Source organism: Emydura macquarii, unplaced genomic scaffold, assembly GCF_026122565.2.
Source record: "Emydura macquarii macquarii isolate MOO-44397 ecotype Brisbane River unplaced genomic scaffold, CSIRO-AGI_Emac_v2 contig_1305, whole genome shotgun sequence".
Lineage (NCBI taxonomy): Eukaryota > Metazoa > Chordata > Testudines > Chelidae > Emydura > Emydura macquarii.
The window spans coordinates 2,013,219-2,027,883 of NW_027131442.1; the positions used below are offsets into that span (position 1 = coordinate 2,013,219).

Consider the following 14,665-nt stretch of genomic DNA (forward strand, 5'->3'; position numbering starts at 1 on the left):
CAGACCCACACCCAAAGGGGAGTTCCGGGGGGCTGGGAGTGGCAGCCAGCAGGGGGTCTTCACAACCAAGCTCTCCCCTGGATGTGAGACGATTGGGGATCAAACTACAAATAAAAGAGCTAGAAAAGCAGCAGGAGCCTGAAAGGGAGGGAAAAGAGCAACAGCGGCAGCATGCGAGAGATCAACAGGAAAAAGAGAGGCAGCATGAACTGGAGTCGGCCAAGAGGACGGGCACCGTGGTGAGTGCGGGTAGAGCCCAGGGTGCCAGCTCTGCAGGGCACATAGACGCTAAACTTGCTGCCCCATTCAAAGAGGGAGGGAATAGAGATGCTGTGACGCTGGTTGAATTAAGGAGACCATTTATGATATTATCTAACATCCCAAAGGACCTGGCCCCAGAGCTTTGGAAAGACCAGTCCCAGCTACTCCCCAGCCCCAGCCGCGCAACAAAGTGCCCAGGGCAGGGGGCGGGTGAGCAGCCCCCTGCTGAGCCCTGCCCCACAGCACAGGCCCCCTAGTGCTGCCCGGGCACTGGGGCAGCCCTGTGAGCAGAGAGTGCCCCCCACTGAGCCCTTGCCCGGCTCCCTGTAGCACTGGGTCAGCACTGACAGCCAGGGGAGAGTGCCCCTACTGCGCCCCGCCCTGCCCCAGGGGACAATGGAGCAGGAGCCAGTCCCTTGACCAGGCCCCGGCTCCCCCAGGGCTTAGAGCCGAGCCCCCCGCCGGCTGCTGACAGGTCCCCTCTCTCGGGCAGTGGAGCAGGGGGCTGAGCAGGTCTCAGTGACATATTACAGGGAGCCCAGCCAGCATCCCCTCCTCGCCCTGCCCAGGGATGGAGGGAGCCAGTGGGGCCAGGCCCTGTACTTCCCAGCAGCCAGGAGAATCTCTGACCAGCCCACGGCCTCTGTGCCCCACATCTCAGCCCTGCCGTGCCGGGCTGTTCGGGCGCCAGCCAGTGGCTAGGAACGGCCGTGCTGGGAGTCACTGAGGTAGGGGAGAAAGCCCAGCACTGAAGCAGCTGGGGGCAGCCTGGGGAAAGCTCCCCGGCCCCTCTCCCACAATCCCCCCAGAGGAGATTCCCACTGGAGGGCCCGGGTCCGGAGGCCGTTTCAGGAAAAGCCTGTCTCCCTCAGCTGGAGCTTGAACCTGCAGCACGTGGGCTACATGCAGCTGCCTTGCCAGGTGAGGGAGCCGGCCTAGTGCTGCCATGCCACAGCCCCGTGGCAGGTAGCACAGGGCAGACACAGCGAGAGCCGATGATGCCCAGCCACGGCGGCTGCCCGTGGGGCAGGGGCTCTCTGAGGGGGCAGTGAGGGCCGAGGTCTCTGGGGCAACTGGTCTCTGGCGCAACTAGTACCCGGTTTCATGCCATGTGGGATGTGGGGAGGAGGGCATGGGCTGTGGGGAGGAGGGGACGGGTCTTGGTGGGGGCTCTGGGCTGTGGGGAGAAGTGGAGAGGCTCAGTAGGGCACACTGGGCTAGGAGGAGCAGGGCTGTGGGCGCATAGGTGGCGCCCCCCCAAGACGTTCCTTCTCCTCCCCTCCCCCAGTGTTACAGGCTGTGGGAGTGCGGTCGTCCCCCAGAGCTGGGCGCAGGGCCCTGGACACTGGCTGGCTGGGCCTGGGTGGTTCTTGGCGTCACCACCAGCTGGTAGGACAGCCCAGGCTGGGTGTGGAAGCCGAGGCGGTGCAGGGAGCGCTGCGAGGGCTCATTCTCGGGATTCACCTTGGCGTACACAGGGAAGCCGCGGGCATGGAGCTGTGCCGCCAGCGCCCCAACCAACACCCCAGCGTAGCCCTGGCCGCGGTGCCTGGGGAGGGTGTAGCCGTGCGTCAGGGAGGCCAGGGGGTCGGTGAGGGTCCAGGAGATGGGGTGCCCGTCAGGGGTCAGCAGGCAGGCGCTGGGGAAGTGGTGGATCAGGAGGCCCAGGTAGCGCAGGCTCCAGCTGTTGCCACCGAACTTCCAGGTGTCGTTGAGCAGCGCGACGTGGGCCGGGGAGACGGGGGCCAGCGTGAGACCTTTGCCTGGCCTGTAACACAGTGTAGGGGGGATAGACCTGGCACTGGGGGGGTGAGCCTGCGGGAGATCGACCAAACATCAGGGGAGATCGACCTGACTTGGGGGGCAGTGAGCCTGGGGGTGGGGGATCGACCTGGTACAAGGGGGAGGGGAAATGGAGCAGGCAGGATGCAGCATGTGAGGGGAAGGAGGTTGGAGAGCAATGAGGTGGCGCAGGGAGGAGGGGGTGAGTCTGAGGGGAACAGACCCAGCATGGGGCAGACCGGAGGGGAGGGGATGGACCCAGGCCCTGGCACATGGGGGGAGGGGAGCTAAGGGGGGAGGGATCGACATTCCCAGGGGGGCTCTCTGGGGGTGCCCAATCCAGACCTAGCAGCGTCACGGCTGCCAATGGGCCTTGGCCAAGCCGTGACCCCCAAGAAGACAGCGCCAGGGCTCTGTGGGCAGCATCCCCCCTGGCCAGGAACCTGCCCCTGATGGTGAAGGGGGGCGTAAGGGGGTCTGTGCTGGGAGCCCCCACTCCTCAGCGGGGACAGTGCAGGGTCAGGGCAGTGCCCGGGTACAGCAGGGTTACAGGATGCCCCCTCGCTGCTCTCCCCATCGTGGGGGGCAGAGACCGAGGAGCCTGCCTGGCCAGCCCTGGCCCTGAGCATGATGGGAAATCCCTGGAAGCATGTGCCCCTGGCCTGGGGCTGCGTGGGGGGCCGTGATGATTCCCTCAATCCCTCAGCACCGTGAGCCTGGGGAACTCGCGGCCACTAGATCCAGGGGGGCAATGGAGGCCTTAGGCCAGGCACCCTGGGGAGCTTCCCTGTCCTCTCCCCAATTCCTCAAGCTCTGGCTGGTTGTGTCCATCACCCCGTTCTCCTTGCCCATGGCAGTGGGGCACCTACCGATGCTGGGGCATGGCAGGCGGGTCTGGATGCAGCAGGGTCTGGTACTGATACGTTTTCACATCAAGCCCCCTGGCCCTGGCGATGTCCCGGACGGCCTCGCGCAGCCCATCCTGCAGCCCTGCAGGGACAGCCACGCACCGTGAGCAGGGGACCCTGAGAGGTGCCCATGGAACGGGGGGTTCCCAAGCTGGGCTCATTCAGGATCCTGGGGTGGGGATGGGGAGCGGATTCCAGGGCTGGATGGAGAAGAGGCCCAGGTGGGTTCCTTGGGGCTATGGCCCATGTGGGGGATGAGCTCTGCGGCACTGCCCCCATGTGTGCGGGGTAGGAGGGGCTCACCCTGTATCTGGAAGGCCTGGCTCCAGTCCACGGCGTGGCTGCTCCCCAGCAGGGCCCGGCAAGCGCCCTCCTCCTGGTAGAAGGCCGAGTACAAGTTGGTACAGTAATTGCCAGGGTCACACGCCACCTGCAGGGGGGACACTGCCTGGGGGTGAGCGCAGCCTCTGAGCCCCCTCCCCCTTGACCCTCAGGGACAGCAGCGGGAGCCAGTGGGGGAGTCCCGAGGGCCAGGGGGAGCAGGGCACAAGGAGCCCCACAGCAGAGACTGAGGAGTTGTGACTGGGCAGGGGGAAGGGTAGCCAGGATGTGGGGTGGTGGGGCAGACCAAAGAGGGAGGGTAGAGATGACACCAGGCAGGGAGAGGGACAAGCAAGTGGGGGAAGGGGTGAGGCAGGGATGGCATCAGGTGGGGGAGGGGGAGGAGCAGAGATGGTGCCAGGCAGGTGGAGGAACCCAGCAAAGGGCCGTGGGGCGAGGGCCCGCACCTCTCTGCATGGCCGGGTGAGGACGATTTTGAACTCTGGCCATGAATCCACCAGCACCTCCTGGCCTGCTGGGTTCCCGCGGTTCACATGCATCACAGCGCCATAGACCTGCCAAGACAGCGATGTCAGAGCTGCAAGAGGATAGGGGTGAGGGGGTGTCAGGGAGGTCTCTATGATCCCTGGGATCGGTGCTAGGCCCCAGCGTTCACACTGTCCTTGGAGGAGCCCCTCGTGCGCCAGCCCCCCCAGGGGCCCTACTCTTCCCCCAGGGCAGGTCCCACAGCCTCACCGCCTCCGAGACAGAGCCTCTGGGCTCCAGCCTCCTGCTTTGCCCCCTGAGCTCTGCCCAGCGCGTCCCCCTGAGCCAAATGGCAGGCACCAACCTGGCCCCTCTTCAGGGACTCAGGCCCCCAGCCTGTGTTGCCGGGACACACACACACACACAGCGTTGTCAAGCCAGGCGGCTTTCTGAGTCTCCCTTTGCACAGCACCGGGCGGCCTTGGGTCAGCAGCGAGACCTGAGAGTTAAAGCAGCATCGATGTGTCCAATCCTCTGCCTCAGGCGATGGCCTGCCAGGCCCTGTCAGCATTGGTACAGCTCAGTTTCTGGTCACAGGCACTTTCCATACCCAGCTTAGAGCTGTCTCATGTCCTCCCTCAGGGCTGGTCTCGTCGATAACGCTGGCTGGGGACACGTGAGTGGGTTTCATGCCGCTCCCAGCTCAGCTCTGCCTCTGTTTTCCCGGGGAGGGAGGCTGTGCGCTGGGTCCCTTAGCCGCAGACTCAGGCAAGTGATACAGTCACTCCCAGAATGGGGTCAAAGCCGATGGGATAAATACCAGGGCAGGAGAGGAATTATTTAAGTTCAGCGCCAATGTGGACACAAGAACTAATGGATATAAACTGGCCATCAGCAACTTTGGACTTGAAATTAGATGCAGGTTTCTATCCATCAGAGGAGTGAAGTTCTGGAACAGCCTCCCAAGGGGAGCAGTGGGGGCAAGAAACCGAGCTGGCTTAAAGACTGAGCTTGATACGTTTCTGGAGGGGATGGTCTGATGGGACAGCCTAGTTTGGCAATTGGCTGATCTTTGACGTCTAGGTGTAAATATGCCTAAAGGGATGCTAGATGGGGGGGGTTCTGAGTTACTACAGGGAATTCTTTCTTGGGTGTCTGGCTGGTGAGTCTTGCCCAGGCCAATGCAGGAGCTGGGAGGGGGGCAGGTCCCATGCTCTGTGATGTGACTAGGGAGCTGCGGTCAGAGCTAAGGACAATGCGGTGCCCTGAGCCAGGCATTGGTGAGCCAGAGCAGCCCGCGAAGCAGCCCAGGGAGCCGAGTCGTAGCCAGCCCGCGGCAGAGAAGCTGCCCAGGAAGCAGAACTGGGCTGGGAGCAGAAAGCAGCAGCCACGTTGGGGCTGGAGCCGGAACCGGAGCTGAGGCTGGAGCCGTCCAGAGATGGGTGTAGTGAGCAGCTCAGGCAAGTTAGGGGGGCACTGGGCAAACAACCCGGCCCACGGTGATGCCACCAGCCACAAGGCCACACGGGCCGGACTGGGAGGGGGATCGTGGCCCCGACGGGTGCAGCGCTGGGGAAAAGGGTCCTGCCCCCAGTGTCCGGGGGTACATGGCCATTGCCAGGTCGAGTGTCTGACTGCATCGGTATAGTGCAGCCAGGGCCTCGGGTGTGTATGAAACAGACTGTGCGTGTCCCTCACAGTGCCAGGGGGCGGCCTTGGATTCTTTACTTTAACCTTTCCAGTTATTTCCCTCTATTATTTAATTAGTTGCTGTTTAAACAATGGCATTTAAACAATGGTTCTGAGGTATACAAACTGATCAGCGGGACTGGGAAGCGTTGGGTGCAGAGAGACACCCCGGGGTGGGGACACCCTAGCCCCTGTTCTAAGTGACCATGGCAAGTCTGGGGGGTTGAGCCTACAGGAATCCTGGGCCCAGCCTTGTCAGGGTTACAGGGCCTCTGCCACGCAGGAGAGGTGGAGGCAGGTCCTCCAGGTAAGGCAGGCCTCTGGTAAAGGGAATAGGAGCGAGGACTCAGATCCTTTTGCTAACCAGTTACCTGGATGAGTCAGACCTTGTGTGGCTGGTCAGAAGGGCTAGCTGGGCCCAGTACTGCCTTGTAACCCCAACAGTGTCTTCCCAGTAACTACCACCTTCTACCACTGGGAGCCAGATGAGTACAACAGGACATGGGAACTGGTGACTGTCATGGGAGCCCATCTGTCACTACGGCCCGTGCCCCAGAGGAGCTGGCTAGGCGACTGCTTTCCTCTGGCAGTTCAGTGCCGTCCTTCACTCTCAGAGCCTGAGCTTCACGCTGCCTCCTCAGATGCCCAGAGGAGGAGTTAGCTCCTCTGTCCCCAGCAAACCCTACTTCCTCAGTCCTCTGCCATTTTGCTCACAGACGCCCTGTTTGCCTATAAACGTTGCACCTCAGGAATTTGTCGCCCCTCGGCAGGACCCACCACCAGCATTGGGCGCATCTCAGAGAGTTCTTCCAACCCAGCCGGGTTATACAAACCCGCCAGCACAGCACCACCTGCCCCATTAGCCAGGTGTGGAGACAAGCTCCCAGCAGGGCCATGGCTTCCACAGACGTCACAGCCTGGTTCATTTTGCACCCCAAACCTTTTCCTACAGGGGGTCAGTTCACACTTCAGCAGTGGAGCCTTCTTAAACTGTTCCTAGTCCCCCGTATCCACGCTGTCCATCCAGCTGTGCACCTCCTGGTGTTGGGACCCAGTAAGGGAGTGACACACGGAGCCAGTCCACAGGGTCAAACCACCAGCCTGCTGAAAGGCAGAGAGGCCAGCATCTGCATCCCCCTGCCTTAAAGTGGGGCCACAATTTGGTATCTAGGCTCCCTGCAGAATGGGCATCCTGGGGCTCTTTCCCCACTTTCCCCTTGGTGGGGCCTCTCGCCCCTCCTCCATCTCCAGCTCATGCTTCACTGCTTCTCTTCATGTTTTTGCTGCTCCTCAGTCAGCTGCTTCCCTTTCACGGACTGCTAGCTCCTTGGCTTTCAGCGCTAACTCCTACCACTTCAAATCTACTGGAGGGGAACCAGGCCCTGAGGACACCCAGATGCGGGAAATCAGATCTGGAGGATGCCCTGCTGCTGCTTCTGTTACTCTTGGACTTTCGTCAAACCCTGCTTGGGTCTGGACCCTGCTTCTGGGTCCCTTGATCCTCTCCAGCCTGCAATCAGCTGTGCCTCGTTGAACTCCCGGAGGCTGAGCCCTCTCTCCCTGCTCTGCTCTGCCATGTGCGTTTCAGGGCCGTAGTCCTACACCGGCTTCTTGCTGTTCCCTTTGGCGAAGCTGGTTTTACTACTGGTGCATTCAGTATCCCCCCACTGGCACCATCTGAAAGCAAATGGCCTGTGTCTCTTAGCGCTGAGAGCAAACATAACACGCTTCCCCCACGGGACAGCCAGGCAACATATGGCGCGGGGAAAGTGAGGCACACAGAGTGGTCATAAGACACTACAAAAATGTCCATTTGCCACAGGGCAGAGCTGGGGGTTCCAAGTCACGAGGGAACCCTGGGATGTTCACAGACTGTGCGGGGGATGGTGACAGCCACGGGGACCATGATTGGCTGGCACCCAGCTGTTCCGCACGGTAAGGGGCTGCCATGGAGCTGCCCACATTTCCACTGGCTCACGCAAATCCTCAGAGCCCAGAGCCCCCCTGCTTTGATTGAATGGGCAGGTGCTGCCCGCTACACTGGGTGAGCAGCAGGTATTTTATTGGTAGGGTGCTGGGTTTGGATTTCCGGAGGCAGGAAGGGCGAGTCAGGTGAGGCTCCCTGGGAGAGAGAGGGGCCCCCGCCACCCTCTCACCCAGATGAGTAACCTACTGCCTCCCCCACTGCTACCCTCCCCCCCACTGCTACCTCTACCCCGAAGCAGGCAGCCTGTGTGACGAAGTGGGAGATTTTTGTAGTATGCTTCTCATTCCTATGTGCACCCCAGTTTCCCTGGAGTCCTGCACAGTGCTGCAGAGCGTGAGAGGGGCAGGAAGAGGGGTCCTACTCCCGTAGAAGCCCGACTGGAGACCAGAGGCGGTAAGAAAGGGAAATAAGCCCACATACGTTAAAGAGCATCTGAAGAGACCATGGAAATCCCATTGGCTGGGATGGCCGTTGCCAAGAAGGAGATTCCCCCCACTGTTCTGCAGCAGAGAGGCCCCAGCTGGAGACCCACGGCCAAGAACAGTCGGGAGGGGGGGTCTAAGAGCCGACTTTTGGAGGGTCTCTGCACCTGTCACCGGGGTCTAAGGACAAAGGGAGGGAGCCAGAGCCAAACACGGGGCCAGGATGGGCTGGGGATTCACCTTCCCCCTGTACTGACCTGAGGACTTTCCGATGCTGTAGCCAGAGGAATAATGAACAACTACCGTGTTTTGCCAAGGCGGCCGGTGTCTCTGAAAACGCTCACGTTTGCATCGCGCCCACATGGGCCCAGAACAAGCCTCCAGCCGGGGTCTGGCTGGGCTAGATTTGCTGCGGGAAGCCATGGAGGGAGACCCATCACTGGAGTCCCACAGCCAGCCATGATGGAGCCCGTGCTTCTGCCCCAGTGGAGGTGTGTGGATGAGAGCCTGTCCCTGCACTGCTCCCCCCGACCTGGAGAAGGGGCCTGCCCCCCACCCCAATCTATGTCCCATCACCCAGGGGACACAGAGGGACCTTCCCCTGCTCTCTGCCCAGCCCCAGGGTGGGAGGGATCTTGTCACCGGCAGCGTCTCAGGCAGGCCCTGCCATAGCAGCCTCTCCAGCAGCCGCAGCTTGGAGGAGCAGCTCAGGATCAGCATCTCTGGCCGGGAAGGACCGTCACAGCTTCCAGTGGGACAGTGCGGGGGGCACCTGTGGGACAGGCAACCCATCAGTTCCCTGTGACTGTCTCCCACCCCCACAGACCAGAGGAGAGATCCCAGCCCTGCCAAAACTGCAAACACTATATGTAGACCCTACAATAATTAAGGAGTTTGTGCGCAGCCCTCGAGATCACCCAGAGACCCTGCACTAACTAACCAGGCTGTGCTCAACCCCCATGTTTACATGACCCTGCAATAACTAACACGTCTCTCCAAAGCCATCATGCTCACCACAGACCCTGCACTAACCAGTCTCTGTGCAGTCCCTGTAACCACCAGAGACCCTACAATAACTAGTGAGTCTGTGCGCAGCCCCTGTTCCCACCAGAGACCCTATCATAAGAAGGTCACCCTAGGGCCATGTGATGCCAGGGCTGTCTGAACAGGGCTAGGGTGGCCCCGGCTGCTCCCACTCACCTGGGGGTGAGTCCGTGCCAGGGGATGGAGCAGGCCTGGGCACGCTTGATGTCTGCCTGTTCTCTGTTGCATCCTTCAGGGGCTGCTCTTGTTCCTGATCCCCGCGCCAATGAACTACTGACGGAGTCGTGCCAGCCCCGGGGATGTGACATCCTGCAGTCACATGGCACAGCTGATCGTGCTTTTGCTCTGCGCAGAGGGGGAGGGCCTCTGGGGAAATTCAGATGCACCCAGAATGCAGCAGGGCTAGATGTCCTGGAAAAGATCACGCAGTTTCTCTTTTAGGATTGGATCGAGCAGAACTTTAATTTTTACATACACACAGGAAGCTATAGCTATAGGGAAGCCCAGACATCATGTCCCTGTGCTGATCTCTGCAACTCCGCCTTGGTACAAAATACAGATGGCTTATATAGATTTTTAAGATTCCTTTTTACATATAGATCGTATAGAGGAGTTTGATACTTAACAGGTCATTTACCACACATAGGGTACTTATAACACACAATGGAGGTCTCACGGTGCCAGCATGTCCCGGTGATTCTCCCAGTGCCAGTGAGTCCTGAGTCACATGTAGTCACTTGTTATCTACCTGATAGGGTATGGCTGGGTGTGGCTACAAAGGTAGTTAATGTCTTACAACATAGACAAACGATTTTGCATTTCTATTGTAGTTCTAAGATATCCTGCCCAATTTTAGCATTTCTATCACAGTTCCAGTCTAAGGCATCCTGTCTGAAGTTTTGTGATTCCACATTCCCCCCTTTTGTACTTTTAGTACAACTTCAGGAGTTACATTCTCACAAAGATTTTGGCCAGATAGGGCATAGTTTTCTGTTGCTTCTTACACAATTCACTATAAGAGAGGGAACCATGGAAGTATCAACATTTCTAGCTAAAATTTTACTAAATACAATCTCGGTTTGCCTGTGCCACGAATCCATTTCCTGTAGTCTAGGTTCAAATACTTGTCCCGCTATACGTTAAACTTTCCCACACTTCTTCACTCTCATCCAAAGAGAGGTCCAGGCACCTATTCTTCTCGCATACTGACCAGTGGGGCACAGGTCCGGGAGGCCCTGGCTCCAGATTGGTCCAATGCCTTATCCACTGGGCATGCTACGGGGAGGCAAGGGAGGCGGTTCACTGCTTGGAGAATCATACCCAAAACTACAGGTACGGCCTTCGATGAGAGGCTAGGGTATATACGGCTTGTGAGATAGCGAAGGCAGAAGGCTCTAGAAAAGTGATCCTATTTGCGATCTAGGAGGGTGGGCGGGCGGTAGCCCGCCCACCGTTCAAGGCCCCTCCCCCAGCCTAAGGGGAGGAGCCACCGGACCTAGAGGGCAACTAATTCCGGGGGACAACAAATGTAAAAACAGGAAGGGGCGTGAGGGTCAAAGGAATAAAAGAAGGGAACTGGAAGGGGACACCGAGCAGAGAACCCCAGACAGCGCCCACCGCTCCCGGAAGGTGTCCAGGGAGCCAGCGGACGCCGCCCAGGAGAACTCTGCCCGGAGACGTGAACGGAGAAGGGAACGGAAATAGGCCCCACAGTCGCAGGGCGCCTCCCCAGCTAACCTCTCCTCCCTGGTAGTATAGATGGTGACTTTGGCCAGGGCCAAGAGGAGGTTGACGAGGAGGTCCCGCGACTTTGTGGGGCCACAGACGGGATGTGCGTAAATAAACAAGTGCGGGGAGAAGTGCAGCCAGAACCTCAGCAGGAGGTTCTGGAGGAGCCGGAAGAGGGGCTGCAACCTGGCGCACTCCAGATACACGTGCGCCAGGGTCTCCCTCGTGCCGCAGAACGGGCAGGTGTCGGGGCGGGGGGTGAACCGCGCCAAGTACACGCCCGTGCTCACGGCTCCATGCAGGAGCCGCCAACTGATGTCCCCGGTGGGCCGTGGGGTCAAGGTGGAATACAGGCTGGCCCACCGGGGGTCCCCGCCCTCTAGAGGTGGCAGCAGGTCCCGCCATTTGGTATCGGGGCGGGACACGAGGGCAGGGAAGTGAAGGGTGTGGAGCACGAGCGTGTAAAGGTGGTCTCTCGGCGCAGTTCGGAAGGGGACCGGCTGCAAATCGTGCAGCCGGCTGGGTGCGTAGGGAGGGGGGGGCCCGAGCGGGCTCGCGGGGCCGGGGCCCGATGGAGAGTGCCGGAGGGCCGGGGCTGAGGGGCAGGCAGGGAGTACCCTCTCCCAGGACCCGCACGAGGTAGGCGTGAGCAGCGGGGGGCAAGGCTGCACTCACCTCCTGGAGTACGCGCCGGGGGGTATGAAGGGTGGAGAGCCCCATGCGCCGAGCCAGCGCGTGGAGATCCACCCAGTCCCCCCGGGCGTAGTCCAGGAGGTCTCCGATCTCGGTGACTCCCGCCAGGACCAGCCTCCGTCGCACTGAGGGGGTCTCTGCCACCTGCACACCGAGTTGTGGGTTGTGTAGCAGGGGCTCCGCGAGGAGATCCTCTCCCTCGGGGACCAAAGGGGGCCTGGAGGCAGAGACCAGCCTCCAGGTCCGGAGGAGGTCCTGGTAGAAGACCGGCAGCTCGGAGAGGTCTCGCGGAAGACCCCTCGGGTGGAGAAAAAAGAGCTGCCGGTCGTATTGGAGCCCTCGGAGGAAGGCGTGCGCCAAGTGGCTCCACGCCAGACTACCTGCACCATAAAGGAGTCTCTGCAGGGCCTGGAGGCGGAAGGTGTGGACCTGGCTGCGGATGCAGCACAGGCCCTGCCCCCCTTCCTCCATGGGAAGACTCAGAATCCCTGCAGAGACCCAGTGCAGTCCTGGCCAAAAGAACTCCAGAACTAGCTTCTGGAGGTAGGCCAGGAACCTCGGGGGCGGGACCAGGGTGTTGAGGCGGTACCAGAGCATGGACAGGACCAGCTGGTTGAGGACCAGCGCCCTCCCCCGAAGGCGAGGACCGAGGAGGGAGCAGCCTCAACACCGGCAGGGGGTGCGAGGAGCGTGGGGGCAGAGGGGCCTCCGGCCGGGGACTCCTCTAGAAGGGACTCTAGGAGGGAGATGGTACCACCCTCAGCTGCCGCTGCAGCCTCCTCGGCCGGTGCAGGGGGCACGGCGGAAGGCCCGGGTCCAGCAGCCCCCTTGCGGGACTTGCAGGGACGTTCACCCCCCTCGACGACGAGGGGGAGGGGGCGCTGGGTCCCGGCCTTGCGCTTGCCGCGCTTACCCTGCACGAGCACCCAGCCCTCCGAGGTGGAGGGCTGGGCAGTGGGGGCAGGGCCAGGGGGCAAGAGTGCAGGGGACGGGGTGTGGGAAAGCGGAGGTGGGGTAGCAAGGGGAGGAAATGCCTCGCCCTGGGGCGAGCCCCCTCCAGCGCCCACCAAAGGCAGCCCTGGCTCCCTCTCCCCTGCAGGCCCCGCTGGACTGCTCCGGGCGTCAGTGGGGCCCGCCCGCTCGTCTGGGCACACCGGGGGAGGCACCCCCAGGGCCCGAGCGGAGGTGGCAGGTGATGGAGGAGGGGCAGCCACAGGGACCGCGCGGCTGAGGGGGGCGCTGCCGCTGGCCTGGCCGGCACCCCCCTGGGTCCCGGGTGTCCCGGGCTCCTCGCTTCACCGGGCCAGGGGGCAGTCCCTTCGGACGTGCCCCGTCGCCCGGCAGAGGAAGCACCGGGTCTCACCTGCACTATAATGGATCCTGTACTGGGCCCCTTGATGGGGCACCAGGAACGACCCCTCTAGCGCCTCTCCGCCATGCGCCATCGGCGGCAGCTGGAGCTGGACCCTCCGGCGGAAGGAGAGGACGTGGCGGAGGGCGGGGTCCTTACAGCCGAGGGGAAGCGGGCTGATGACGGAGAGGGGCTTCCCCAGGGCAGAGAGGAAAGGCAGAAGGGCGGCGTTGGGGAGGAAGGGCGGAATGGAGGAGAGGACCACCCGTACGCCCAGGTCTTCCAGGGGCTCCACAGGGACGTGGACACCCCCTACCGCCAGGCCCGTCACCACCGCCTCCTGGGCAGCAGCCTCCGATGCCAGGAAGAAGACCACCTTCCCGTACATCTTGGAGGCCGCCACCACGGCCGTGGGCCCCACCACCCGCGCCAACGCCCGCACGTAGGTCTCTACGTGGGGCGAGGCAGGCACCAGGAGGCAGCGGACCCCATGCCTCCTGGTAAGGGTGGGGAAGGGGCCCCGGCCTCCAGGGATGGTGCTGGAGGCGGCGGGCGGGCCAGATGACACGGCGGCGGGCGGAGGACCCGCAGCGACCTGGGCGTACGCTCTGGGAGCGGCGCCGCCCCAGAGCTGGTGGAGGGAATGGCGGGGGAAGGGACAGCAGGGGATGGGGGAGCAGGCCCCACCACGGGCGGGGGCGCTGTCTGGGCAGGGCCTTTGCCCTTTTTCTTCCCCTGGCCCTTCTTCCCGGCCAAGGGCGCACCCCCCTGAGCAGGGGGGCGGGAGCTGGAGCAGCGGCAGAGTCCCTAGAGTCCCCTCCTGGGGCATCCACTGCCGGAGCCCCGGGCCAGACGGCCGGTGGCCCGGTAGAGGTGGCGGGGGTAGATGCCTTGGGCGGGAGGGGGGGCTCGGGGCAAGGGGCAGGAGTGTCCAGGGAGGGGGTCCCAGCCACAGACACGCACGCCATCCTGGGAAAAGGTAGGAGCGCAGTGGGAAGGGTGGGAGTTAAGGGGGGCGGCGGCAGAGGAGGCGAGAGGGAGGGGAAATTGGAGGGGGAAGGGTGTGGGAGCAAGGTCGGAGGGGGGTAAGGGAGATGGGGAGGGGAGGGGAGTGGAGTGGAGAGGAGAGGGGGGAGGGAAAGGATTGGGTAGGTGGACCGCTCCTCCCCGCTAGGCTGAAAGCAGGGGAGGAGGGCACCAGGGCAAGGGAGTAGGAGGGGGGGGGGGCAATCCAGGCAGGGGCACAAAGAGCACACTCACCAGCCCAGGTGGAAGCACCGGCTCCTCCAGCTGCACTGGGAGCAGGGGCTAGTTCAACTTAGGGGAGGGGGTGCAGTGTGTGTGTGTGTGTGTGGGGGGGGGGAGCAACAAAAAAACGGGGGGGGGGGTCAGGTAAAGGGGGCCATGAGCACCACAGGCCAGGAATACTGGGTCAGGGCAGAGGGGGAAGCTGCAGCGGAAGGGAAAGGGGGTCGGGGCTAAAGCAGGGCTGGAAAGGCCCTGTTGCAAGCCCACTGAGCCTGGGCATGACAAGGAGTAAGCCAGGGGCAGGGGCGGGGCAGACAAACAAACAAACCAGGGGCAGGGTTAGGGCAGACAAACAAAGCAGGGAGGAGGCTACATTGTGGGGAAAACTGCAAAGAAAACAGGGGGCAGTAACAGGGAAGGGGGAGGGAGAAGGGAAGGGGAAGGAGTGCCCCAGAGGCTGGGGCCAGGGGGGGCAGCAGCAGGGGAAAGGGTACTCACAGCTGCAGCAAGGGAAGCAGCAGGCCCCCACAGCCAGCTGGGGGGCAAGCAGACAGGGCCCCCAGGAAGGGGCAGCAGGGGCTCCCCAGGGCAGCAGACTCCCTAGCAGCAGTAGGGAAGGCAGATAGGGAAGCCTCAGAATGCTCCGGGCTCTGTTCCCTGCAGTTTAGCTGAGAGTCGTTAGGGGGCAATTAGGAGCAGCTGGGGCTAATTAGGGACCAGCCAGGTGCTCCATAAAAACCCTCTG

At 62.1% G+C, this 14,665-nt stretch overlaps 1 protein-coding gene across 1 annotated transcript in view; it reads right to left on the reverse strand.

Annotated features, from left to right (window-relative positions):
• Positions 1-1,551: 1,551 nt before the first annotated feature.
• Positions 1,552-14,665, reverse strand: part of LOC137154860 (glycine N-acyltransferase-like protein 3) — a 29,215-nt gene continuing 16,101 nt past the window's right edge. Inside the window, exons 3-6 of the mRNA XM_067550706.1 lie at positions 3,740-3,847; positions 3,255-3,381; positions 2,913-3,033; positions 1,552-2,029 (exon numbers count right to left, since the gene is read on the reverse strand). Of these exons, the coding sequence (XP_067406807.1) occupies positions 1,552-2,029; positions 2,913-3,033; positions 3,255-3,381; positions 3,740-3,847 (834 nt within the window). The remainder of the gene's footprint in view (positions 2,030-2,912; positions 3,034-3,254; positions 3,382-3,739; positions 3,848-14,665) is intronic.